The sequence below is a fragment of the Fomitiporia mediterranea genome, assembly GCF_000271605.1.
Source record: "Fomitiporia mediterranea MF3/22 unplaced genomic scaffold FOMMEscaffold_3, whole genome shotgun sequence".
NCBI lineage: Eukaryota > Fungi > Basidiomycota > Agaricomycetes > Hymenochaetales > Hymenochaetaceae > Fomitiporia > Fomitiporia mediterranea.
This window is the reverse complement of record NW_006760388.1, coordinates 801,402-827,990: the sequence shown is the minus strand read 5'-3', so window position 1 is coordinate 827,990 and position 26,589 is coordinate 801,402. Positions and strand designations below refer to the sequence as shown.

At 49.0% G+C, this 26,589-nt stretch overlaps 10 protein-coding genes across 10 annotated transcripts; 6 read left to right on the top strand and 4 right to left on the bottom strand.

The window, feature by feature from the left end:
* Nucleotides 1–169: 169 nt before the first annotated feature.
* Nucleotides 170–1,748, bottom strand: FOMMEDRAFT_165816 (uncharacterized protein; the record flags this gene model as incomplete). The annotated part of the gene is made up of 5 exons (XM_007263455.1): nt 170–474; nt 528–712; nt 771–933; nt 987–1,195; nt 1,251–1,748. 5 exons carry the CDS (start codon nt 1,746–1,748, stop codon nt 273–275), a joined length of 1,257 nt encoding a protein of 418 aa, XP_007263517.1. The 3' UTR covers nt 170–272.
* Nucleotides 1,749–3,645: 1,897 nt separating this feature from the next.
* On the bottom strand, nt 3,646–4,335 carry FOMMEDRAFT_152670 (uncharacterized protein; the record flags this gene model as incomplete). The annotated part of the gene is made up of 3 exons (XM_007263454.1): nt 3,646–3,865; nt 3,923–4,192; nt 4,250–4,335. The coding sequence occupies 3 exons, from the start codon at nt 4,333–4,335 to the stop codon at nt 3,646–3,648; spliced, it is 576 nt and encodes a 191-aa protein (XP_007263516.1).
* Nucleotides 4,336–4,677: 342 nt separating this feature from the next.
* Nucleotides 4,678–10,256, top strand: FOMMEDRAFT_103364 (uncharacterized protein). Its single transcript, XM_007263453.1, has 4 exons — nt 4,678–5,980; nt 6,763–7,107; nt 7,163–8,381; nt 8,439–10,256. Exons 1-4 carry the CDS (start codon nt 4,772–4,774, stop codon nt 9,881–9,883), a joined length of 4,218 nt encoding a protein of 1,405 aa, XP_007263515.1. The 5' UTR covers nt 4,678–4,771; the 3' UTR covers nt 9,884–10,256.
* A 2,201-nt stretch (nt 10,257–12,457) lies between these two features.
* On the top strand, nt 12,458–14,820 carry FOMMEDRAFT_17699 (uncharacterized protein). Its single transcript, XM_007263452.1, has 4 exons — nt 12,458–12,824; nt 12,845–13,561; nt 13,804–13,952; nt 14,014–14,820. The coding sequence occupies exons 1-2, from the start codon at nt 12,632–12,634 to the stop codon at nt 12,967–12,969; spliced, it is 318 nt and encodes a 105-aa protein (XP_007263514.1). The 5' UTR covers nt 12,458–12,631; the 3' UTR covers nt 12,970–13,561; nt 13,804–13,952; nt 14,014–14,820.
* A 260-nt stretch (nt 14,821–15,080) lies between these two features.
* Nucleotides 15,081–16,724, top strand: FOMMEDRAFT_103362 (NADP+-dependent D-mannitol dehydrogenase). Its single transcript, XM_007263451.1, has 10 exons — nt 15,081–15,110; nt 15,175–15,241; nt 15,320–15,331; nt 15,391–15,446; nt 15,503–15,604; nt 15,670–15,773; nt 15,832–16,183; nt 16,257–16,400; nt 16,455–16,538; nt 16,602–16,724. Exons 1-10 carry the CDS (start codon nt 15,087–15,089, stop codon nt 16,689–16,691), a joined length of 1,035 nt encoding a protein of 344 aa, XP_007263513.1. The 5' UTR covers nt 15,081–15,086; the 3' UTR covers nt 16,692–16,724.
* A 540-nt stretch (nt 16,725–17,264) lies between these two features.
* Nucleotides 17,265–18,768, bottom strand: FOMMEDRAFT_26306 (uncharacterized protein; the record flags this gene model as incomplete). The annotated part of the gene is made up of 13 exons (XM_007263450.1): nt 17,265–17,472; nt 17,534–17,612; nt 17,678–17,770; nt 17,836–17,874; nt 17,926–17,952; nt 18,009–18,041; nt 18,095–18,096; nt 18,164–18,200; nt 18,260–18,320; nt 18,380–18,415; nt 18,478–18,492; nt 18,546–18,565; nt 18,621–18,768. The coding sequence occupies 13 exons, from the start codon at nt 18,766–18,768 to the stop codon at nt 17,265–17,267; spliced, it is 798 nt and encodes a 265-aa protein (XP_007263512.1).
* Nucleotides 18,769–19,754: 986 nt separating this feature from the next.
* Nucleotides 19,755–20,542, bottom strand: FOMMEDRAFT_118395 (L41 ribosomal protein). The gene is made up of 5 exons (XM_007263449.1): nt 20,498–20,542; nt 20,342–20,446; nt 20,075–20,281; nt 19,966–20,014; nt 19,755–19,910 (listed from the first exon to the last, which is right to left on the bottom strand). The coding sequence occupies exons 2-5, from the start codon at nt 20,383–20,385 to the stop codon at nt 19,908–19,910; spliced, it is 303 nt and encodes a 100-aa protein (XP_007263511.1). The 5' UTR covers nt 20,386–20,446; nt 20,498–20,542; the 3' UTR covers nt 19,755–19,907.
* Nucleotides 20,543–21,528: 986 nt separating this feature from the next.
* Nucleotides 21,529–21,829, top strand: FOMMEDRAFT_152662 (uncharacterized protein; the record flags this gene model as incomplete). The annotated part of the gene is made up of 2 exons (XM_007263448.1): nt 21,529–21,627; nt 21,659–21,829. The coding sequence occupies 2 exons, from the start codon at nt 21,529–21,531 to the stop codon at nt 21,827–21,829; spliced, it is 270 nt and encodes an 89-aa protein (XP_007263510.1).
* A 156-nt stretch (nt 21,830–21,985) lies between these two features.
* Nucleotides 21,986–23,271, top strand: FmMnP4l (manganese peroxidase 1; the record flags this gene model as incomplete). The annotated part of the gene is made up of 4 exons (XM_007263447.1): nt 21,986–22,093; nt 22,158–22,878; nt 22,941–23,076; nt 23,130–23,271. 4 exons carry the CDS (start codon nt 21,986–21,988, stop codon nt 23,269–23,271), a joined length of 1,107 nt encoding a protein of 368 aa, XP_007263509.1.
* An 804-nt stretch (nt 23,272–24,075) lies between these two features.
* On the top strand, nt 24,076–25,912 carry FOMMEDRAFT_17696 (uncharacterized protein). Its single transcript, XM_007263446.1, has 6 exons — nt 24,076–24,259; nt 24,352–24,560; nt 24,638–24,978; nt 25,044–25,223; nt 25,295–25,355; nt 25,416–25,912. Exons 1-6 carry the CDS (start codon nt 24,109–24,111, stop codon nt 25,668–25,670), a joined length of 1,197 nt encoding a protein of 398 aa, XP_007263508.1. The 5' UTR covers nt 24,076–24,108; the 3' UTR covers nt 25,671–25,912.
* The last annotated feature ends 677 nt before the right edge of the window (nt 25,913–26,589 follow it).

Here is a 26,589-nt window from a genome sequence, read left to right as displayed (position 1 = left end):
TCCTCGCGGAGGTACCAGTGGCAAAAGGTAAAACTACAGCTTACGCAAAGGATAGCTAAGGCAAATCGCAAATACATCCGAAAGCATTCCCATCTTACTGCGTGCGACGTATCCTTACATACTCTCACTCTCAAGGTACATTTAGGTGAAGCCAGAAAAAAACCAGACAGCATTATAAAAGGCAGGAACGGTACTTTCCGCCACTCCCATGTCAGTAAGTATGTAAATACACAACATTTCCCAAAACTATACTAAACCGTAAAAAGCTACCTCTATTGTGGAGGCGGGGGTGCCGGTTCATTCGGCGGTGGCGGCGGCGGAGGCTGACCTCCAGGCGGTGCAGACGGCGGAGTTGGGGATGCACCTGTTGCACCAGCGGCACCACTATACCCAGCCTGGCTATAGTACTGTGCATACTGCTGAGCTTGCCATTCTTTGAACTGAGGTGAAGTGACATCATAGCCATACGCAGCCCTACAATAACAGTTTAGAGAACAGCGTTCTTGTTTACAAACGGAAAAACACACCAATACCGCGCATACGCGTCCTGGTCGGTCGCTGAAGGGGCGGCTCCTACTGGTGAACCTGCAGGAGCTGGAGGCTGCGGTTGTGCTCCATCTGGTGCCGGAGGGGGTGCACCAGGCGGTGGTGGAGGCGCTTCTCCTGGAGGAGGAGGCGGGGCGGGTGCAGAGGGAGGTTGGGGTGTGTAACCCTAAAATGAAAGTCAGCAAGCAAAGAAACGACCGAGATGAAATTCGAGCGATACATACAGTATAGCTAGCGCTGTACGCGGCATATGCTTGTTGCGCTTGATGAAGTTCCATTTGCTGCTGTTGCATCTGAACTTTTGCTTTTGCGTGCTCCGAATGAACGACCTCAAGAAGGTCCTCCGTCAGGACTTTTGCACGTCGCACTTGGGTTTCATCAGGTCCGCTGGATACAAAATGAACTACAAGTAATAAATAAAAAAGAGAGTAAAAGCATACGTAATGTGAATATGCATTGGTTCGTCAGATTCTCGACCCGTCTCCTGGTCAATAAAGCCAGACCCAACGCCTTTTATTTGTACACGGGTCTGCGTTTCTTGCTGGATGTACTTGACGAACATCCCCGACGGACCGACAACCTTCGCGCGCACATTGAAGTTCCGTAAAGTCTCAAGCCCGACAGTAAGCTTTTCCTCTGGCCATTTCCTCTATACTTCATTGTGAGCATACTTATCGAAAATGACATTCAACTGAATTTCTTACCCTTTCTCTTCGCATGTCTTTCTTGTCCTCAACGAGTGATCCCAACTCGGCATTCATAAGGTCATTTAACTTCGCAATAGCAGAGTCCATCTGCTCTTTCGAGCTTGCAGACACATGCAAATACAGAGGAGGGTCCTTTTCCGACGCCTTCGTCCGATCCGGATACCATACACCCTTCGTCGTGACAGTCGCGCCAGTCTCGCTATGAATTTGCTCTTGAGTTGACCCTCTCGTCAATAAGTATCTATTACGGATGTCGTTTATGTCGATATCGTGTGTGAAGGCGCCATCATGGGGATCTCGAGGACCGAGCATCGTTCCTGTACTACCCCCGCCTGCGCCGCCGTTGGCGAATTGCGCAGCGATTTTGGCAGCGATGGCAGCAGCGGCTGCTGCTGCTTCACTGGCTGATTTGGAATCATCTGCACGTTGTGCTTTTAAAGCTGGGGAGCCTTCGTCGTCGGGCCCTGCCTGGTCCCATTTTCGTTTGGAGGACATGGTTTTGAGTGAAGTTGGTGCGCGTGACGGAGTTGCTTAGCTGGGAACAGAAAAGGCAATGATTATGTAATGTCATGATGAATGTCTAGAGCTCCTTCGAATCGAATCGAAAGAAACAAAAGTGCGTGATGATACGTATTGCCATCCGACAAGGTATAACTTACTATAAGTATCAAACTCATTCCCTTTCCATAACTTTGTCTTGACTTACGATCCTCTTTATTTAGAGTCCTGTGGTTCGGACCGGTCGGACCGCCTCAAGCAGGTCGCTGAACAAGGAACACATGTATAATGCTCAACTTCCACCATTATCGGCGAGCCCGTTTTCGGAGCCGGCGGAGCGGTGAAATTTTGAGAATCATCTGCGGACGGCCGAGCATGGCGGATGAACAACACTCGAGGCCGGGCCAAGATTGCAACCGACAGACAATCAAGGAGGCCGAATGCTAAACGGCCGAGCTGAGTCTTCTTGAATCATCGCCGCTGAAAGCCGGGGCTCTGCTCGCCAAGATGACGGGTTGGCTTTCTCGAACCGCGATCAAATCGTTTCTATGAGCTGGCACTGCACCGAACTGCGAATTCGTTTCTGGTTGTCTCTGGAACATGTATACTTGCGTATCATTACATCAGTCTCCGATATAGTTGTGTGGCTGTCTGAAACGCCCAATGCTCTGACTCGGTGATTATGGAAACACGTCCCGTTATCGATTCTCGTATCGGGGTTACCGACCCAAGACTCTTTGTCCTGCCACATCTAACCCGTCTCGGACTGTATCGACGTATTCCCGTCGAAGTCGGTTATATGGTCATTAATGTGGATCGACACTTAATTCCGAGAGACAAGAGATTGTGAATGCAGAATGAAATCGGATAAGTGGGTTTTTATCCGTTCAAGGCTTAGAGGATATACTTGGGTAAAGAGAATTGAGGATATTGCAATACAAGCACTGGCTACGTGGATAATTAGACCTCGGAGGGCAGACTCCGGTGTGGTGCTCGGACTGGATGCTCTCGAGGATGTTTGACACTTGTACCCGCTTCCTGCGCTTCCGTGGCTGATGCATGCTCGTACGTTGCATTTCTTCCATTCGCTTCCGAAGTTTGTTGCAGTATCATGGAGTATGACAATGGATTGACCATGCAACTGACGACATCCTAGCGATATTTAAAGACTGTCTGGGCCTGGAGACGTCACGACCGTGTAATGTCTTTGAGCTTTCGTGGACTATTTGTGGAATTATCAAATTCGTAGAGAGGACGGGAGGTGTGCGGGTATATGCTCCCCACTGCAATGATAATTCCATTCAAAATCGCCATGGATATCGCTGAACGGTTCATGTGAGCAGTATACACTTTATCCACTAGATCTAGCTAGTAATTAGATCACTGGTGTAAACTTACTTTGGATGGGCATTTCTCTCTCTCGCAACTCATGTATGCCTCGTGCCGTGTATTCAGAATATTCGCATATGGAGCAACTTCTCTATCTTGTTATTTATACGTGGGCGGATTAGAAGATCCCGGTGAGGCTCTAACTAAATATAGATACTCGATTGTCCCCATGAAGTATTAGTATGTTCGCGGGTGCGGGTATACAGTTCTAACTGAACGAGGTTGTGTGTGTTGGGGTACTTATTGCAATAGAAAGGAGAGACTAGTCTAACGAATTAGACTGTTCGAAATGTGGACGACGGCACTATTGCACTAATGGCGAGACAGACTTGTGGTGTTATGTAGAGTCATGTAAGTTTCCGACACCGCTCGGACACTTGTGGTTTGGCGGGTGCGCCGCCAAATGACTGGCGGAAGTCTGGACTTTAGAATGACTCCCGACGTGATATCAATACTACTCTATTGCGAACCTACGGAAGTCGGATCGCAATAAGGTGCAAAACCGTTAAGTTATAGCATAAAGACGGATTGATGGTGAGAAAAACCGGCTAGTGCATTGTGATGGTGGACTCAAATCACCCAATAAACTTGCCACAGCCGCAAGATAGCTGTGTCTCTGTGCCTGTCCAAAATGGCGCTCAAACTGTTCTTTGCATGTAGCGCTGGCGATAATGGTGTCGTACTTTGGCGAATCTATTGGTGAGCCTTCGGCAGGTTGGCATGCTCTGCATGTCGATTATTATGTTTACATGCCCAAACACAACAGTGATGGAGCGTTCGACGCATATTGGACAGTTAGATATTTGGGGATATTGATAAGACAGTCGTAATACCGCCGAGGGTGTTGTTTTAGCCAAGTGGATTGGAGAGCATTGAGCGCACGTTGGGGAGAGGGTGTTGCAATATTTGGACAATTTGGAATTGATACGATAACGAGTTTTGACTGCGGACTACGAAATTGCTTCTGCGTGAAATACGTGTTCGGTACCAGCATACCGAATACGTTCTCCTGATTGAAATTTGACAGAGACACGACAAGAGACAGTCTGAGACTGGTGCATGCATAACCATTCATATGTCGGCGACTCGCTGGACGACGTGGGGATTACAGTGGTATTGAATGTGCGGGATGTGCGGGAGTTAAGACTCGAATGCTGTCCATCTTTGATATTGTCCGTTTGAGTGGGGCAGACATTGAAGCAGGTCATCAACCCGGAAGAAATGGATCTGATTGGGTTCCCTTTTCCGCTGCATGATTGGCGCTCCCTTTTGTGGACAATGGGAGCAAAATTGTCGTGTCGGCCAGAGTCAGTCACCTCGAGAACAAGATAAATGCATTGGAGGGCTCGGATCGATAGCAGTCACGATGTGCGATTCATTTGTTATTTTTCTGTCAATTTTTGGCGAATTTTCATCTATGTGGGGAATGGACCGACGAAATGAAAAAACGGGCGACAATAGGAAGATGACATAATTAGCGGGACTACTATATATAATTTCGCGACTTTTCGGGTCTTCGTGCTAAACTCCCCCGCCTCAGTACGTACGGCTCTCCTTCCCCCGTCCTCCACAACTTTTGTCGTCGTCGCTCGAGACAGCGAGTCGACGCACTTACTTACTAGGCAGCGAAGATGCGTGCCTTGCTGCGCCCTCTTGCCTCCGCCGCAGCACGCAACCCCATTGAAGCCATTGTCCTCGGATTCATTGCAGCCACTCTTGCTTATTTCCACGTCCTTGCTGCTATTCGAGAATCCACTTTTCTTTCCCCGGCTATTCCAACTTCGCTAAGGCCTGCACATGCGTTATTCCGCGATGCACAATGGTCAGCAGTCCCCGAGAACGTTTGGTCTGCAGATGGCAATGAAGAACGTTTGGAGCTGCAACAGGTTGTCTTCGGACTCGACGTGAACGTTAGAAGGCGGAAGTCATATGCAGATGGAGAGCTCACGTTTGGTGACCTTAAGCTCAAGGATGCGCTTCAGAATGCTACTGCGCGTCTGTCGGAACACGCAGCGATCCATTTCCTCAGTACAGGCGAACGCTCCGCAACTCTCACGCTTGCCCTACCTTCATCTTCTGCACGCGAAGCACTCGTTTCATCGCTCAAGCGGGGACTGCCCCACGATAATGGAGCGAAATTCACTTTGGAAACCACTCCTACCGCCCCCGAGCTCTTGCAGCATGGCCGCTGGGCAGCGTACGCCCTCCGTGCGCTTGTCACACGGTTCTCTGAGCTCGCCCGGGCTGCAGACTCGCTCGACATTTTACTCGTCTTAGCGGGTTACATTCTTATGCATATCACGTTCTTCCGACTCATTAGTTCCGCTCGTGCACTTGGTTCGCATTTCTGGCTGGCAACAGCGATCTTTACAAGTAGCACGCTGGCCTTTGTGCTGGCCCTCCCCGTTGCTCTTCATGCTGGTATTCCCGTGGATCCAGTGCTCCTTACCGAAGCACTGCCGTTCCTTGTCTGCACAGTTGGATTCGATAAGCCCCTCCGACTTGGCCGGGCTGTGTTTACCCACGAGCATCTTTTCAATCCAGTCCCCTCATCATCTGTTGTGCCTTCCGATGGAACACTTACACCTACTGGCCGACCGCGTAACCAGCCTGCGCCACCTGTCATGAAGCCTGCTCACCAGATTTTGCTTGAGGCGCTTGACCGTGTCGGGAACGCGGTTCTCAGGGACTATGCTCTGGAGATTTTTGTTCTAGCGGTTGGAGCGAGCTCCAAAGTCGGAGGACTACGTGAGATGTGTGGTTTCGCGGCTATCATCCTGGCCCTGGACTGCCTTAGCGGTGTGACATTCTATGTCGCAGTTATGGGCGTCATGATTGAGGTAAGTTAATGTCTTGTTTCAATTTCCCCAACCGTTTTCTCGTTGGGCGTTTTCTCCTACCCTGCTTTCTTGCTTCCTCGTTCGTTACTCCATCATTACACGACGGACCGGCGATTTGACAAGGGTATTCATTCCGCCACAATCATACATATGATTCACAACGCGGTCATAGGCACACCGGTGCCGCTATCTTTATTCATCAATCATCAAGTTGGACCGTGACACACCTGTTTCCGTCTCCGTTTCATCTCAATTTTTCGTTTCACGGGTTTTATCTATACCTGGTTCCGGGCGTCTGCTACTTCTACATCATGCTTTTCGTTCGCCAGGCTTCTCCGCTCCCCCGCCCTTCCCCGCATTTAGGTTCTTTCTCGCTTCTGCCTCGAGCATTGGTGATTTGCGCATGGTGCCTATTGTGTATCGCACTGGTGCACACTTCCATTTCTAGGCCCTTCCCACTTGCCCCTGTTAGCTTTGAAGATTTTCGTTTTCCTTATTGTTACTCGGAGCCGTGTCGCGACGTGGCTGCCTATTCTTGGCCTCACGTGACGGCGACTTGTCTCTGCTCATCACTGAGCGCTCTTCTGTTCTTCTTGCATTCCCAATCCAGCAGCAGCTAATTCGGGAGCTTCTTCCATTATGAAGAGCCCCTGTCGGATGCGGGCTATGCCTTGCTAATCTTTTGTCATACTTTCCTTATCGATCACATGCATTTCTCTTTCTGCCTTTTGTCATGTCCTTGATGAAGCTCTGCATGCTAACATGCCCTCCAATTGTGATAGGTCAAGCGGATCAAGCATAGGCGAGCAACTACATCAGCTGCTTCCGTAGCTGCAAGCGCTGCTCCATCTCGATCGGGATCACGTCTTGGTTCCCCAACACTCAAACCACTCAAGTCTCTACCTTCCTTGCCAAGCCTTGGATCAATGTCTAAGCTCGTTGGTCTGTCTGCCGCGCAGGAACCCGTGGCAATGCCTGCCATGCCAGCGCAGCGTCCACCAAGTGCACTTCGTAGACGGAGCTCGCTTCAGACTACGGAAGAGAAACGTGCTAGGGAGAAAGAATTGAAAGAAAGGGAACTGAGGCAAGGCCAGCAAGACCCTGTCTCGAGACTGAAGCTGCTTACTGTAAGTTTAGTTTATATTCGAATTCATGTGCGATGAATGTTAACAAATTATCCAGATTGTTTCGTTTGTCACGCTACATGTGCTTAACCTGTGCACGACGCTCACTCCTGCAACAACTCTTGCGCGTATTAATACTGCTGGGGCGTTGAATTTCGGAGAACCAGTACTTGGTAGAGCGAGGAAGGTGGATATCTCCGGTCCTCAAGTTGCAGGAGCTCTTGACCGTCTTGCGGCAGTCTGGCTTGCTCCCTCCACGTCTGCTTCAATCGAGAATTCGACCGGAGGCTGGGTCAACGCTCATCCCGCCGATCTCCTTGTGCAAATTAGTCCACCACTCTATGTTCATGTCACCCCACGTTCGAAGTCTTCGGCTCATTCTCAAGCCAACCCGTCTCCGAGCTTCTCTGCTGCACAAGCACAGAAGGAACGGGATGCACAAGGCGGCCAGTGGGAAGCCTTCCTTTCTGCATGGACCGGTCTTGTGGGCGACCCTGTCTTGTCGAAGTCCATTTCCCTCTCACTCGTGCTGTCGCTTGCGCTGAATGCAGTGCTGCTGCGTGGCATTGCAACCGGTGAGGCTGGTCAAACACTGGCAGCTAGCTTGGCGAGTGTTGTTCCTGGGGTGCGATTCAGCGCTGCGAACCTTGGTGTCGTGAAGGAGGACAAGGATGCTGAATCTGAAGAAGAAAGAACCAGTGGGGATAGCGATGAGTTTGAGCGAAGGATGGAGCGTCCGCGTGAGCAGAAGAAGAAACCAGTGTTTGGCATCGGTGGCAATCTTCCACCAATTAGAGCAGCAATCGCGAATGCTAGCGCAGGTGTCGCCAACACAAGGGCATACAATGGAGAGCGACCAAAGACACCTGTAGCATCAGCCGCTGTGCCAGAACCTGCCCCGGTTTCGGAGACTCAGGTTCGGCCTGCAATGACCGCAATTCCCCCTCCCCGACTTGTCAGGCCACATCCTATTCGACCGGAAGCAAACATGCTTGCTTTGGATCTCGTTGATCGTAAGCTTGAGCAGGTGTCCGGGATTGTTTCGTCGCCGTCAGATAGTGACAGTTCGAGCAGACCTGAGAGGGAGGAGACACGCTCGTATGAGGAGTGCTTGGACATCTTCGAGAACGGACCGAGACCTGTGCAGGAGAGTCTCAAACTATTGAATGATGAGGAAGTTATTCTGCTCAGTCAGGCAGGGAAGATTCAGGCGTACGCACTCGAGAAGATGTTGGGTGACTTAACTAGGGCAGTGAAAATTCGGAGAGCCTTGATCTGTAAGCATTGGATTGAAATTACACTAAGAATGCCTACTAATTTCGTATGATCTCCAGCTCGTGCATCGAAGACCAAGACGCTTGAGCACTCGGACGTGCCGATGAATGACTACGCTTACGACCGCGTTTTTGGTGCTTGCTGTGAGAATGTCGTCGGCTACATGCCTCTCCCGCTCGGAATCGCCGGTCCGCTCAACGTTGATGGCGAAGCTTTCCCGATTCCGATGGCCACAGCAGAAGGCACTCTCGTTGCATCCACATCGCGAGGTTGCAAAGCACTTAACGCAGGCGGAGGAGTCACTACTGTACTTACCCAGGATGCCATGACGCGCGGACCTGCAATTGACTTCCCGAGCATGCGTGAGGCTGCTGAGGCGAAGGCATGGATCGAGAGCGAGGACGGCGCGGAACGGATACGTGGGGCTTTCGAAGCCACTTCCCGGTTCGCGAAACTCAGGGGACTGAAATGTGCGTTGGCTGGACGGACGCTTTTCGTCCGATTTGCGACGAGCACTGGCGATGCAATGGGTATGAATATGATTAGCAAGGGTACCGAGGCGGCGTTGGAAGCTCTGCGCCGAGAGTTCCCGCAAATGCTTGTTCTCGCGCTTTCGGGTAACTACTGCACGGACAAGAAGCCGGCTGCCATTAACTGGATTGAAGGGCGAGGAAAGAGTGTCGTTGCAGAGGCTGTTATCCCGGGCAAGGTTGTGCAAAGCGTACTCAAGACGACCGTCAAGGATTTGTGCAACTTGAATATCAAGAAGAACTTAATTGGCAGTGCGATGGCAGGCAGCATCGGTGGTTTCAATGCACATGCGGCAAACATCCTCACGGCTGTCTTCCTCGCGACTGGACAGGACCCGGCACAGAATGTAGAAAGCTCAAATTGTATGACTCTCATGGAGCCGACGAACGACGACGCAGATCTTCGCATGTCGGTCACTATGCCCTGTATTGAGGTTGGAACAGTCGGCGGAGGAACTATCCTCAAACCACAGGGGGCTGTTCTCGAGATGCTCGGTCTTCGTGGAGCTCATCCCACCCAACCCGGCGCAAACGCGCAACGTCTAGCTCGTCTTATCGCTGCCGCCGTCATGGCTGGTGAACTTTCTCTTCTCTCTGCTCTCGCTGCTGGTCATCTTATCAAAGCACATATGGCGCATAACCGGTCAACGGTGAACACGCCTGCGACGAGTCGTCCCGTTACGCCTGGACCTGAAGCCTCCGCGGATAAGACGGTTCCTGTGCCGGCCACACCTGCCCCGGAGGCTTTGGGTATCTCGACACCGCTTATGCCGTACTCTGGTGTGCATACACCCGCGCCAACGCGTGCTGTACGAGCAGTGGCTATCGAGAATGGCTTGAGCCGGACAGAAAGCGAAGCTAGTCTCCCAGCCTATTCAGCCTCAGAGCAGTCTGTAGCGGCAGCTACTGCGAACGGTGACATGAAACCTGAACCTGCTCCAGAGCCAGATTCGAAGGGAGGAAGAAAAGATTAAATGCATTCAAGCTGACCGCCCACATCACTCATTTGGATAAAGTCTGACCCGCATTTTTAGAGTGTTACTCTCCGCATTACACGACTTTCGCTATTCTCTATTCGCTATCTTACCTCCATATATCATCATCTAACATTCCTTGTCTTGTCTTGTTTATTAAAAAGAAAGCTTACCCTTACTTGTATCATTATGCTTATGCACCCCATTCGCTTTCGTCTTCGTTCTCCAGCCAATACTTATTTCGTAGGTATGCATGTTGCCATTGCATATAAAGCACGAGTTCAATCCTTCGACTTTCCTTTTTGTAAACAGAAACTGTTGTGACACTTTAGTTTCACCGTATATATGCGATTGTTTACAATCCACAGGATAGTACTATACAATAGTGGAAATAAATATAATCAAATTACACATAACTTTTATTCTGAACGTCTACAAATTAGTACAACGGATGCCTGGCATGTACGGGACGCGATGTGACTGTACTGAGCTCCTGTCACTATCACTGGACTGGATACAGGCCTCTGGTCCTATAGTGCCATAATCTCTTGTCCAACCTTATCCTCAGCTTTTCTTCTCTTAATCGTTATTCTCAACCTACGTTCTTCGTGCTTATAGCTCTTACTTAATCTTAATTCTCACCTCTTACATCTCACGTTCTCAGCTTACTTAAATGATAAATCCAACTTACAGCTCAGAGTCTCAGACACTCACAACTTTCTTACGACCCAGGCTCTTACTACTTCATCTCACCCCTTCCATCTTAGACTGTTAGAGGCTCAACTGACGACTGTCTTACAACATAAGTTGTTACTTAACAATAACCTCACTGCTTACAGCTCAGGTCTCAACAGTCTTACAACTTAAACTCTTACTTAATCTCACGACTTTGGGGGAAAACGCAGGCAAAAACCCCCCTTTAACACCAGTCTTAGAATCTTACTTAATCTCAGGACTTCGGGGGGGGGGGGGCCTGCGTTGACTCTGAAGCCTCACAGTCTTGACGCACACGTCTTGAGTCTTGAACCACGTGGTGCCTTGATGTCTTGCTGTTGACGCCTTGAAGTCACCCAAGCCCGACGGTCTCACTGTCGCCGAGGAGACTACACTACTAAACTGTGTACTGCCAGAACACCTCTTCCGCAACAATCTCGCCCTCCACCTTCGCTTTTTGGATCCCCGTTGTCCTCTCGCGGCGGCACTGGGATACGTCAAATCTGTAGAGAAACATCAGTGAACTGTAACAAATAGAGACACGGTTACTCGTCTCATGCTGTCTGCGCAAATTTCATCGGACGCGGGATCCGGGTCTTCTAGTCCTAAGTACACGACAAGTCAGTGAACAGATTTCTGAGACCCATAGACTTAGAAACTGAAATGCCGGATAGCTTAGCTGTGTTCGGATCGAAACGTCTCCTGGATAGGCATCTCTGGGAAAGACGCCCGCTCTCCCTCGACGAACAGCACGATGCGCAGCCTGCTCGAGAGGTAGCAGACCAGGGCGCCAGCCGTTGGGGCTAGTGAACCACGTTAGCTTATCGTCGTCGCTGACCTTGGTAGAGACGATGACCTTGACCGGGCGCTGGTGATCAGGGCGACAAAAGGCTCCGGCGATGCGGTCGGAAAACCTCGGCACAAGCTTGCTAATGAGAGGAGTGGCCAGTTCGCTCTCATCCTCAAACCCGTACTCTGGTCTCCTGAACCGCGGAAGCGCGTCTAAGGTGTCGCATATAAGCGGGAAAGGTGAAAAGCTGGTCTTTTGAAGCCAAGCTCTCGTTTGGTGGCTGATGCTGACTCAACTCCAAACCTGTAGGGAAACGTCAGTGGACTGAAACAAGTAGAAACGCGGGTACTCGGCTCAATGTCCGTGCCATCCACAGGCTTAATCCAGGTCGTCTAGTCCTAGGTGCAGAACAAGTCAGTGAACAACTTCTAATGCTCTCAGTCTGCGAAACTGAAATGCCAGACAGCTTAGCTCAGTTCGGACCAAAGCGTTTCCTGGCAGAGAGGACGACCCTGACATGGCCCTGACGGCCGCGACGGCGAAAGACGGCGATTCGGTTGGAAAACCTCGGTACAGACTTGCTGACAAAACGAGTGGCCAGTTCGCCCTCATCATCAAACCCGTGCTCTGGCTTTCTGAATCGGGCGGAGCACGTCGATGGTGTTGCGTTTAAGCGAGGAAGGAGGAATTCTGGTCTGCTGTTCATCTCGTATTCGGGCGCTCGCATTCGACTCTATCTACTTATGGTGGTTACGCTCTCTCGTTCGATAGCCGACGCTGGCTCGACGCCAAATCTGCAGAGGAACATCAGCAAACTGTAACAAGCAGAGGCACCGGTACTCAGCTCAGTGTCTGCGCCAACCACAGGCAACGCCGAATCCGGTTCTTCTAGCCCTATGCGCTAGACGAGTCAGTGAACAATTTCTATGACTCTTAGACTGCGAAACAGGAACGCCGGACAGCTTAGCTCAGTTCTGACCGAAACGTTTATTGGCAGAAAGGACGACCTCGACTCGTTACTGACAGCTGTGACGACGAAAATCTTTGGCGGTGCGGTCGGAAAACCTCGGCATGAACTTGCTGACGAAGAGAGTGGAGTTCACCCTCATCCTCAAAGCCGTACTCTGGTTTTCTAAGGAGCACATCGATGGTGCCGCGGTTACGTGAAAAGGGCGGAATTCCGGTCTATTATTCATCTGGTCCTAGGGTGCTCGCCTTCGACTCAATCTGTCCATGGTGGGTCCATGGTGGATGCCCTCTCTCGTTCGATTGCCGATGCTGGCTCAAACACCAAATCCACAGATGAACACCAGCAAACTGTAACAGGTAGAGACACGGGCACTCGTCTCATGTTATCCGCGCCGACCACAGGCAACGCTACCAACGCTGCATCCGGATGTTCTTGCCTTAGTGATCGCGGCGAGTCCCAGCGACGCGGTCGGAAAACCCGAATACAGGCTCGCTGGCGAGAAGAGTGGCCAGTTCGTCTTCGTCCTCAAACCCGTACACTGGCTTTTCGATCCGCGGGGGTGCGTCGATGGAATCACGGATAAGCGGGAAATGTGGAAACTTGGTCCCCTGATGGCCAAGCTCTCTCGTTCGGTAGTTGACGCTGACTGAACTCCAAACCTGTAGAGGAAAATCAGTGGACTGAAACAACTAGAAATGCAAGTACTCGGCTCAGTGTCCGTGCCAACCACAGGTGACACCAAATCCAAATCGTCTGGTCCTAGGCGCAAAATAAATCAGTGAACAACGTAAAAGGAAGGTACTTATATTGCAGAACTGAAGCGCCGGATAGCTTAGCTCAGTCCGGGTGCAAACGTTTTCTGGAGAGACATTTCCAGAAAAGGCATCCGACCTCTCTTCCCGAACAGCCTCAAAAACGCTCGAAAGCCTTATGATGTCTGCACGACGTGCAGCCTGCCCGACAGGTAGCAACCCAGGATGCCATGTTGCCATGGATGGTAAACCACGTTAATTCATTGTCGCTATCGACCTCAGTGGAGAGATGACCTTGACCCAGCGCTATGGTTCGCGACGACGAGAGACTCCACTGAGGCAGTCGGAAAACCTCGGCACAGACTTGCTTACGAGGAGAATGGCTAGATCCCCCTCCTTCTCAAATCCGTGCTCTGGCTTCCCATTCCGGGGAAGGACGTCGATGGTATCGCGTATAAGCGGGAAGGTAACTCGAAATCTGTACGGAACATTTAGTGAAACGCGACCACTAGAAAAGCAGGAACTCTGAGGATGACCTTGACTCCGCGCTGGTGATCGCGATGACGGAGGACTCCACTGAGGCGGTCGGTAAGCCTCGGCACAGACTCGCTGACGAAGGGAATGGCTAGTTCACCCTCATCCTCGAACCCATACTCTGGCTCGCCAAACCGAGGGAGTGCGTCGATGGTATCGCATTTAAATAGGGAGGATGGAATCCCGATCTCCCGGTCACCTCGTACTTGGATGCTTGTTTCAGGCGCGACTTGCCCCGCGTCGCCCACGATGGACATGCCCTTTCGTTCGATAGCTGACACTAGTTCAGCTCCAAATCGGTAGAGAAACGTCAGTGAACTGTAACAACTAGAATCGCAGATACTCGTCTCATTCTCTGCTCCAACCACAGGTGACGCTGAATCCGAGTCTTCTCGTTCTAGACGCAGGGCGGTGAGCAACTTATAAGATGCTTAGAAATTGGACCGCCAGAAGGTTGAGCTCAGTTCGGGCGGTATGTTCTCTGGATATGCATCTCCAGAAAACGCCCTCCCTTCGCGAACAACTTCAGACGCGCTCGAATACCTCGGGTCTCCTTACAATGTCTGCATGACGCACAGCCTGTTCGAGAGGCACCAAGCCAGGACGCCAGTTGTCGGCGCTAGAGAACCACATTGTCGCGTTATTGTTGTCGACATCGTCCGCGTCGTTGACCTTGGCAGGGATGACGACCTTGACTCCGCTCTGGTGACTACGACGACGGAATACTCCACTGAGGCCGTCGGAAGACCTTCGCACGGACTTACTAACGAGGGGGGTTGGCTAGTTCGCCCTCATCTTCAGACCCGTACTCTGGTCTTCCAAACGGAGGGAGCGTTTCGATGACGTCGCGTTTCAGCGGGAAAGGCAGAATCCCGTTCTCGAGAGGCACGAGGACAACCGACTCGTTGAACGTGATGGTGTACATTGTACTGTACGGAATATGCAGATGGAGGTTTGGTAGTAAATGTGGGAGGTTGGGTGACGATGGTAGGGTAAGAATGCAAGAAGCAATGAGTTGTTTCTCGTTCTTCATGCCTTATTATAGATATGTCTTGTATGTCTCAAAGCCCATACATAATATGTTGGCTCGAGCCGGAACGAGGAGATGGCTTGTTCTGAATCAACTGTCTTAGGTCGAGAGCGATCTAAGATATAAATAGTAGATAAACAATAAATCTTTATTTTATGTCTCAGACTAACATTTAAAGAAGCACATGCGCATTAATGCACGCTCTGCTACACGTTCTAATTCGTTCTAAATGTATGAAGAACAAGAAATCATCTACTGTGGCTGGGTCCGTCTGTAAAACTGACCAGGCCGGAAGCGGATGGGTTTTTACGGAATGGGGAATAATCGATGAGGTAATCAAGTATCAATTTACTCCGCTATCTCCGTCTTGACTAGCACTAGCACAACCCTGTGTTCCTGACGATCCAAACATAATGAAAGCACTTTGTTATGATGAGGTGATCTAATTGCCCTCAAGCAAGACTCTTTCCTGTATCTAAATCACAATGCATCGTACTATAGCCAAGAAGCTTCCGGATAGCAGAAGCGCCTATCCCACGGATTGGTGACGATGAGGTACTTGTAAGAGGTGAGCTTTACCGTACCATCAAGATTTTTCTTTTTTATTGACTATCGCACTTACTCCACAATGATACATTATTGATAGTTAGCTACTGTGGTTCGTTTGGTTCCATCGTTGATCAAACGCGGAAGTAAATCGTGAACTGATCGATCTAGGGATCTGCGGAACCGACGCACACATACACGAAGGCGAATTCATTTCAAAGTTCCCTGTAAGGAAAGGATGACAAAATGGACAAGTAACTGATTTTCCTACTTGGAAACTTAGCTCGTTCCCGGCCATGAGGTCGTCGGAGTTATCGCTGAAGTCGGCAAAAACGTGAAGAACTTCACAACTGGCGATAGTTGCGTCGCAGACAACTGCGCATCTGTAATTATTAGATCGCTCGTACTCTATCTGAGCAGGGAGCTAATCTAACATCGTTCCGCTATTAGTGCGGTTTCTGTTTCTATTGTCGCCGTGGAAAGGACCTTCTGTGCGAGAACTTCGCGAGTAAAGGATGTACTATGGATGGTGGGTTCGCCGAGTATATTGCATTGTACGTGGTTGATTGTCACTGACAACTCGAAAGAAAAAAAGTTCTAAATTTCCTGCAGCCACGAGAGCAAGGTGTATAAAATACATAACTTATCTCATATTGAAGCGACACTCGTCGAGCCTGCAGCCTGCGCTGTACATGGACTTGATCGACTAAGGGCAGCGCTACCTGCTGGAGCTTCCGGTCTCGAGATCCTCTTGCTTGGTGCGGGGCCCACTGGCCTCATTCTAGCTCAGCTCTTACGTCTCAACGGTGCGGCACGAGTCGTCATTGCGGCGAATGCAGGTCCAAAGACACGAATAGCACGGAACATCAATGCTGCAGATGAGATCATCGAACTTGATAGACAGGCTGCTGATGAACAGTGGAAGAAGATAAAGGAGGAGAACCCCTATGGTTTTGATGTTGTTGTACGCATCATATTCTCGTGGACACTCGTTGCTAGGTCCTTGACTCATGACTGATTTGTGTCTTATCACATAGATTGAAGCCACCGGCGCAGAGAAACTTGCGAACGACTCAATTAACTATGTCAGAAGAGGTGGCGTGCTAATGATGTATGGTGTATATGATAATGATGCACGCGTGCATTGGTCGCCAGCAAAGATATTCGGCGACGAGATAAAGGTGAATAATAAGTATGTACGATACGGGTTGTCTGAAATAAACATTTGCTCGTAGATCATTGGTTCATTTGCGCAGACGTACTGCTTCCCGCGTGCAGTAGCTTACCTAGACTCAGGAAAGATCAACGTCAAAGGAATGGTACGGTTCATCTGCCATTCATGAAGGTCACCAGAGACTTACTCATATTGATCTGTGCACCAGGTGACAGATGTATTTGCATTGGAAGATTTCCAACAAGCGCTGGACAAGATGCGTAGTCGAAGTGCACTGAAGATTGCTATCAAGCCTTGAGTATGAATGTCAAATGAAAGACTAGTCTTCTACAGTCCATCACGTTCGCTGTCAATTTCAGATAAGAGAGGACAGTAGGTTCTCACCGTGTGGTGCATACACTTAGTTGGTGTGACATCAGTCGAGTCTATAGCTCCCTCGGCTCGTTCTTGCTTAAAATAAATACGTGTTGGGTCGACACGAGCTATTGAACGCAGAAAGTACTTGCTAGGATGATTTTTTGCCCATGGATCATCAAATATTATTATTATAATTAACCTGATTCACAATACAGCATTAGTCGATAGTCGCAAGGATACATACATACGCTAGCAAACATAAGCCCATGAGACACAAAGCATGAATCATCCAGAGAAATCATTAATATTCATCAATAGAAGCGCACGTCACTGACGGTCGTAGACCCACGGTCAGTACTCCCGTTGAAACCCTTCTCAGCAGCTTCCTTCAAATTGAACAACAGGTGACTGCCTAGAACGCATGGAAGTGAGGCGTTTGCGAAGCCGGAGACGACTGCTTGGAAGTTGGAGTCGTCGATCCAGTAGACGGTGATACTAGCGACACTGCAGGCCATTACACTGTACGGATTGGCGAGACGATGAATATGGATTCTAGCGCAGATGGATGGCATTCAACGTACATGACGAAATAGATGATCTGATCTCGGAGAAGGATATATGCTAGCTTGAATCTACCGAGTCCTCGGAGGGAGCCCCAGTAGGTGATTGATTTACGGATGGCTACGGTGAGTAGCACAATTTCGAAGAACAGCGGAACGACCCTGGCAAAGCAATCATATGATTAGACCGTGCACGGGCAAGCACTTATTATTCCCGGCTTACCAGTAGCCCGTCGCTTCTTGCTTCTCGAAGTGGCCACCAAGTCCACAGTAGACGCGATCGAGGACGTGAATTATTCCCGCTAGAAACAGAAGGATGGTGTGTCACCTTTATGATAGGATGCTAACGCTTCTAGTTGGTACTTACGTCTGTATTCAACTTCAATGTGAAGTAAAAGACCTAGATATACAATACTCTCTGCTGCGAAGAGAGCTACTAGGAACCGAGCGATCTTCTTGTCTTTTGAAGCCAAACTTCATGGTCAAAACTAGAGAACACAATAGAGTTGGGCCCAGCTTACTCACCATCGGGACAGAGAGCTAATACTCTCATTAACAGAATCCCTTTATGTCGCGATCAATAGACATGCCCATCTTTGAAAGGTTTGGATTTACCGTCAATCAAGACAATTCCCATCCATCCTAGGATGTCGATGAGTCCATGTTCCGTTTCGCGAGAGAAGCTGCAGTCTGCTTACCTGCAAGCTGGTGAGTCCAGGCTGCAAACGCGCCTATGGAACTTCCACTCAGTACAGCATATTACAGCAAATTGTTTCAGGCTCACAGCTATTAATTAGAGATGAGAATGTTAATAGTCCATTTCACATATTAAACGCTGAAACGTGAAACTCACAAGCGAGAATCGGCGACCGGACGATCAGAGAATGGGACTATACAGGAGGGATATAAGTCAAAATGCACTCGGAGTGTGTAAAGTGATGATACTTACGATTGTCGTTCAAGAAATATATCGTATTAATTAAGGCGGCATAAAACCCAATGTATCGGTTCTTGATGAGAGGTGTGAGTTCCTTATTCTCACTTGCCAGTCATTGACCTTGGAGCTTACCAGGAAGAAAACCCATCTAGTGAGGCCAGTAGATTTCTGATCAGTTTAGTTTGCGGTCGTCAATGCGGTTCAATGATGTCAAGTTTATTCACTCGTACCCAGAAGTAATGAATCTGGAGGCGAGCAAGTTAATAAAGTGTAAGAACCCCGAAAATTACTGGCTTACTTCTTTGTCAAACGTCGCCACTGTAGGGACTGCATGTTAGCCAACAGTGAAATGGATTTCACGTAAGGACCATACTGATGTCATAAGTCAGCAAGCACGTAGCAGCCATGCCGAAGTACGAGGCAAGTTGATCACTCTTTTCAAAAGTGATCGCCACCTCTGGGCTTGTAGCTCGGACGGAAATGTTAGATAGATCATGGATCCCGAACTTTGCGAAGTTCATCGCTAGGAGACGCGTACTGGAGAGCGATCAGCTAGCTGACAAGGAGGAAGTTGTCGAAGGGACCTCGTGGTGGATAGCAGGGCAGGGCTCTCTATATGAAGACTTCATGTTGCACAGGAAAAGAAAAATGAAAAGGAGACCTTTGCATGCCAGCGCGGTCCAAAGGTTATTAGGTTCCGCGGCGTGATATAGACTCACGGGCTGTCAACACAAAAGCTTCGAGAAGAGTCACAGCACTACCGCATTAGCATAGGGAGTTCATGAGTAGAATGAATTGAAACCAATCAGCTTTCAACATGCATCATGATCTGCTTCAACTTGTTCTGTGCGGTGATAGATTTCAAGCTTGAACGTTGGTTGGATGAGAAATCTGAAACATCCCAACCTCCAGCGCTTAAATAAGTGAGGCAATTCCGGGAATGCTTCTGAGTCTTGGCATATCTTGTCTCCACTTTCATTCAGTCTTTATGCGAGCGCCAGAGCGCCAATCGACCAGCAAGCAAGAGAGAACGCGGGTACTCCCGCACTGACCCGAGAAGCACGGAAAATTAGGAGTTTGTAAGGCCAAGAAAGGAACGGAGGCAGGCCTTGAAAGCGCTCTTCGTTGTAAAATTAGACAAACTTAGTTATATGCCGCAGTTGCGTCGAGACAACGTCCTTGAGGAAGATCTTCACGGCTCTAGTACAGGTGTCAAGAGACGCGCAAAAAGATGGCAAGGTACTCGACATTGGGAGTAGATAGGAACTAAGGCGAGACTTCGGGCTTCAGCAAGGGTCTGCATGTGAGAATGCACCCGGTTGGGGTAGCCAGTTAACTTCGTGGCAACAATTCCTTGATTGGATATCATAGGACCGCGACAAGGGAAGGCTGTGGAGCAAGAAGAACCTGATGGCCCTCAAGAAAAGAATGCACTTGATCGATAGGATGAACTCTGCATGATTCGGAACCAAAGTCAAAAAGGACACCGATGTTGAGATCCTGCAGAGAAGAGGGCAGTTCTCGGTAATATATCAAGCGAAACGAAGAGTTAGTGATACAGTGTACCACGAGCATATACTGGTTATTTGGTGCATGGAATACATGACATAAGTGTTTCGGACGACGGGAATATAATGGAGAGTGCGAGAAAGGAAACGGATCACTGGTTTGCATGCTTGAGTACATGGGGTTATTCCTAATAGTGAATAGAGACGTACGAATGTGAGTGCAGCACCCTTTGTCTTCTTGTCTCCACCAAGCTCGAAACTGAGGAAAACCTGAGTCAGATACAACAGTTTAAGTCTCTGACAAAACGGAGATACGCACTGTTTGCAACGCTTCAACGGTAGTTGTGCCTTGTACTTGCAGACCGTGCACTCAAGGCGCAATACGACTTTCTTAGTAGTCTTTGCCTTCTTGTGGAAGACGGGCTTGGTTTGACCACCGTATCCGGACTGCTTACGGTCGTAACGGCGCTTGCCCTGTGCAAATAGAGAAGCTTTCCCAGTCTTGTACTGGGTGACTTTATGGGGGCTATACGGCATGAACTGAATTAAGAGCAAGAAATGAGCTCATATGAACAATGGAACATACGTGTGCTTCCTGCACGCCTTCCCCTTGCAATCTACGAGCGGCATTCCGCATCAATACTAGCATGACCGGCTTATAATCGAGACAAACTCACAGGTCCGTCGGGTTCTTAAATGTCGGTTAGAAGATGATCTCAATGCATTGTTTACAACAACTCACTTCGGAATGTTGACCATTTTTCCTTTGAGTTTTGGGAAGCTTGACAGGGTACGACGATAACGATGAGCAAGACTGAGTGTCACGATGAACGAAAACTGTACAGCAGTTCCCACGACTACAAATACTTTTCACGTGACGGAGGGGATACCAAATGATTGTCATATTGGTGAAGCACAACTACGTTACTACATTCACCGTCAAATGATTGCACGGACCGTAATGGCTTCTCCGTTGTCATTGTCAATTCATATTCGAAAGTTGCTTCCTCAAACATGCAGCCGACCATGCACTAATCCGTATCTCTGCCTTGGCCTGCGGCAGTGTGCATATATTTCTCTTATGTTCCATCAGTCTGGACATCACGTTCGCCCGCTGCACAGGCAATAAGCCGGAGGCCTTCTCGACTAAGTTCATTATTTCACCAATGGCTTCGTCAACATTTCTCAGTGGTCTATCTCTTGTACTCGTTTAAAATTCCAATGTATCTCTCACACTATCTCTCACGCTGGGTCTTGACTGTTTCTCATCGTCGTTTGTCTGTCACGCGGCGGTCGGACTTCAGAAAGAGGCTCCTCTGACTTTGCACTGGCGGCCACGCTGTCTATGAGACGATCAAAGCACTTCAGGGTTGTTTCGCTTGTAAAGATCTCTCAGACATTCTCACTGGAACACACGATGAAAGTGTACGTATTGTCAAAACTGAAGCTGCTGCGCAACGGAGAAGATCTCATTTGCCGACTATGGTAACATTCACGGCAAATGCTTGATTTTCCTTCTTCCCGAGCTGGATCCATCACCCCGAAAAGATGTTTTCGCACTATTCTCCATCCTGTCTTGATGCTTGGCCTGTTCTATGTTGTCGATTAGGCAACGCGATGCTTCACTTGCCATTCGGTCCACGTAATTTAATTTTACATGGTTGCATCGGCTTTTGCACGAAAAAGGGCTGTATACAGCTTCGGACCCGTCGCTTTGGGGCTACCCACACAACAGGGGATTTGATATGTCGGGCTAGCGCTACGTTTCACAAGATGCGCAGTCCATTCTCTCGTAACACAGGCTTCTTTCTCGCGGGACCGGCACCCGCGGTCACTTTGCCAGGTTTACTTACCGGCGAGGCCGATCAAAGCGTTCTTTCATGACGTTCACGACGCGCTTTAGGTCGCCAAGTCGGGCTGCAAAATGAAACTTCTGCTACGGAGGATTGATTCGCGTGGCAATCTGCGCTATCGCTTTGATTTCCTTGCCATGCCAGTGGCTGGAAGCACGCTTTTCGGGGTTATGTTTGTGGGAAGGCGATCGAATTATGTTCTGGACGAGCATGGCGGATGAAGCGACGGATATGCCTTGATATGTCTTGTTCTTTTCTGTGGAGAACTTGTTTGAGAGGGGGGGAAACATATAAAATGGGCAAAGATTGTTCGTACTTTCGCCAGTTAAGCTGCGGATTCCCTTCATATCTGTCGAACATCGAAACAAAGCACGACAATGTCTAAACTCTCTGTCGCTTTCGTCGCACTTGCAGCACTAGTAAATGCTGCTAACTACAAACGTGTTACTTGCCCAGATGGGGTCAATACCGCAACCAACGAGGCGGTACGTCTTCATTCCTACTCTCTCTACATCTACCCGATAACGAACTAATTATCTTTCGTTCCAGTGCTGTCCATTCTTCGCGCTCAGAGATGACCTCCAGGCGAATTTGTTCAACAATACTTGCGGAGAAGACGTGCACGAAACGTTGCGACTTACCTTCCATGATGCTATCGGCTTTTCCTCTTCTGGTGCACTCTCTGGGGGTGGTGCTGACGGCTCCATCATACTCTTCTCCGGCACCGAGCTTGCGTTTGTTGCAAATGCTGGTGTTGACGATGGCGTGGATGCGCTCGCGCCATTCTTGCAGACCCATAACGTCACTGCTGGTGACTTGATCCAGTTTGCAGGTGCGGTGGGAACTACAAACTGTCCTGGAGCCCCAAAGTTGCAGTTCCTTGCAGGTAGAGCAAACGCGACTGCTCCCGCCTCGGACGGGACCGTCCCACTGCCGCAAGATAGCGCAGATTCGATTCTTTCTCGAATGGCCGATGCAGGTATCTCCAACTTAGAGGTCATCCATTTGCTTGCGTCGCATAGTATCGCTCGTTCGGATACACTCGTCCCGAATCATACGGCTGTACCATTCGATACGACACCGTTTACATTCGACCCACAGATCTTTTTGGAAGTCTTGCTTAAAGGCACTGGCATCCCATTCGGTGTGAACAATACCGATGGTGCAGAGGTGGACTCGCCTCTCCCCGATGAAGGCGAGATGCGCCTTCAGTCAGATTTCGTACTCTCGCGCGACTCTCGCACAGCTTGTGAATGGCAGTCTATGATTGGTATGTACTACCTTGCTTTGGATGCATTGTATGACAATAACTTATGTCAATCTTGAATGAAGCGGATCAACAACTTATGATGAGCAACTTCCAGTCAGCGATGGCGAAGATGGCTGTCATTGGGTTCGATAGCAGCACACTTGTTGACTGTTCGGAAGTCATCCCAGACCCAATTGCTCCTGTTGGATCTGCTGCTGTGTAAGTCGAGCTCGTGCTTTCTAAGTAGTTTACTCACGTCCACGGTCCCCCAGGTTCCCTGCTGGCACGAGCCAAGACGACGTCGAACAAGCATGCACGTCTGCATTCCCATCGCTGTCCACAGATGCAGGCTCAGCGACGCAAATTCCGGCGTGCCCTGACGGAGACCTCAACATTAATGACTGTCCGTCTTGAGTTGTAGTTGCAGGAGTGATTGTTCTTCGTTCACAACTGGGCCCAGATGGTTTTCTTGATTATTCTTTTATTTTTATTTGCGTGCGGATGATGTGTATATATGATGGACTTTTTGAATTGGACAATTGATATTTATATAAAAGACAACGAAACGGAAATTCGTGTACGGAATATCCTTTGATCAAGGACCCATGGTATCAGACTTTGCCGGGGTTCTGAAGTGTCGATCGTGAAGATCGCTTAGTCATAACGGAGGCAAACCAAGCTATTCAATTTCTATGCCATCTATGTTTCTACCCATCTGCCTGGCCTCGGGCTCTTCGTTGAGACATGAAACACGACATCAACACGAGTTCAACATGCGCACGTGAGATGCACGTTAGAGGGGCCGGATAGACTGCGGCCGGATAGGAAGCCAACTGCAAGCACACGGCGGAACAAACACGAGGCGTTGACTCAAATGACTGAAGCAAATCAAATCACGCAAAAATTTGTGTTCAACCTCCTATCGACCGAAATAGCGACTGAAGAATGGATGCGCACCCTTTTCTCTGGCGTTAATCTCCAACTTGTATTTGAACCACGTTCTCGACTGGAACTGAGGCTGTACTGGCTTGCGTGGTCCACGCGCTTCCTTACCTATCGTTTCTGCTAGGAGTGGAGCTGTGTACAAAAATTACTCAAACCGAGGCGCGTCGAGGCGCGTGCCTGGACTTGTAGTTCGTCTTATAAACAGACGCCCTGGCCTGTCTGTATTCTCTCCTTGCGCTGTACTAGTCTCTCCTTAGCTTGTTGACCCTTGCGTCGGGATCTGCCATTCATTTATTTGAACTCAAGATGTGGAGATACCGGACACTCGCGTGGCTGATAGCGGCTTTGGTATTCACGGGCTCGGGATGCCATGCATATCTGCTCGCCCGTGAATATGCGGGAGATTCATTCTTTGACCGATGGGACTTCTTCGGGTCTTGGGATAACTTGACTCTTGGTACGTCTTGCTCCTGTCCTTCAGGCCTTCACAATTTTCTAATTTCCACTTGTACTTCCAAATTCACTTTATTTTCCGATGTGCACGGATAGGCGATGTATGGTGGCTCGATCGACAAGACGCCTCCAACGACGGCCTCACCTATGTAAACGGTGCCGGAAACGCTATTCTCCGAGTAGATAATTTCTCCACTGTCCCTGTTAACGAGAAGCGCAATACTGTGCGGATCACGAGCACAGATTCTTATGATTTGGGAAGCCTATGGGTGATTGACATTTTGCATTTACCTTTTGGGTGTTCGGTGAGTATTCGGAATTTTTAATCGTTCATTTTATTTCCGGAAAAGTCCAGACTGATGGAGTGTACCGTGAATGGCAGGTATGGCCGGCGTTCTGGACGAAAGGTCCACTCTGGCCAAATGACGGTGAGATAGACATAATCGAAGCTGTCAACCTCATGTCCGCGAACCAAATGGCACTGCACACTACACCTGGATGTACGCATACCACTCCCGTCACAAATCAATTGGGGCAATCAGCGGGCCTTGGGCCTGGGAATGTGGGCGGTACGGGTCTGAATAGCGACGGAGAGAATGCGAGTGATTGTTCGACTGGTGCAGGATGCACTGTTACTGAGACAAAGGATGGGAGCTTTGGTGAGGACTTTCGGGATGGAGGTGGAGGTGTGTTTGCGGCACAGTTCGATATTGCAGGCGTTTTGTGAGTGCGATTCACACACACCCCTCCCTCCCCTGCTTTGAACAATGTATTGATCTTGCTCTCAGTATATGGTTCTGGCCCCGATCGCAAGTTCCACAGTCCATCATTGACTCAACATCAACTTCGTCTATATCGCTCGACGATTGGGGTACGCCGAGTGCGAGTTATTTAAGCGACAGCTGTACAATACAGGACTTTTTCACAAGTCAGCAGCTCGTACTTGATATTACACTTTGTGGAGACTGGTGCGTTCTTTTGTGATGAAGGACAATCATGGTGAAATGCAGTACTGATTTGAGACGCTTTCCTCGTGTAGGGCTGGTGTACCTGCGGTGTACAACGCAACGTGTGCGAATACGGGCCGAACGGGTATCTGTGTAAGTAAACCGTCCCTCTCTTCACACCCGTCTTACTAACCGGTTAATTCGTCATATTAGTACAACGACAACGTGGTTGGCTCCGGCTCTAATTATGACGACGCCTACTTCGAGATCTCACATCTCAGGGCTTATACCACTGCCCCAGGACTCGTTGAAGCCACGGCTGTTTTCGATTCTTCTCCTTCACAGACTGTTGGCGCAGTAGCTAATAATGGAAAGAGAGTACGACTGGCAGGTCCCGCGGAGTGGGCATGGATGAGTGTGTTTATGATTGTATTGGGCATCTGGGTGGGCGCTTTGGTTGTGCTTTAGAGGTTTATTCTCCTTTGAACTCTCTTTTCTATCTTTCCTTGGGAGGTCGCTATCATCATCACTTGGTATCTTGGGCTCTCTCTCCATTTCGCACATGACTTTTTGTTCTTTGTCCTCATCCTCGCTCTCGTACTTTCCTTTCTAGAAAAATGCGTTACCAATCCACGCTTATGGAAAATAATGTTCTGCATCGTATATACGCATACACGCACCGACATTTTCTGCTGAACTCGCCTTTCTTCTACATTCCCCTGATCCTCATTTTCATTCACACTCAGTGCGATACCGCTTTCTATTTTTCATTATGTGCTGCTTATAACGAACGATAGAGTGACGGTCGGTTATGTATTGTATTCTATGTTGTCGTTCCTTCGTGATACGCGTATAAATATAGAATACGTCGAACATTTCATAAGTATGCCTATCTAGTTATTCTCTTCCTTTTCCAAAAGATTACGGACTCGTACCATACCCAAAGCTATTCATATATGCATACTTATGAAGCATTCGATCCTTAATGTTCGTATGATTCAGGCAGGAGAAGCAATTCGCGATCATTTTTTACTTTCTCAATAGACAGTTCGATACAAAAAGGGACATTAACGCCGAAAAATTCAATCTGAATAAAAACACCAAGTGTAAATAGATATCCATGTGGACAGAGGCCACACATAACATTCAAGATACAAATGAGATAGTGAGAAACAGAAAAAGAGAAGGAAGCAACATAAATGTTGGATAGTACAAGATCTGCATGGATCAAACAGTCGACCAACCCCCAGCATAACTCAAGGGCCAATAACAATTGTTTTTATACGAAGCTTTGAGACATTCTTCGCACCGAATGGCAGTACACGGAAACCTGATAGTGAGTGGACTGGTCGTTTTGATCAGTCTACGTGCACAGAAAATCTACTCC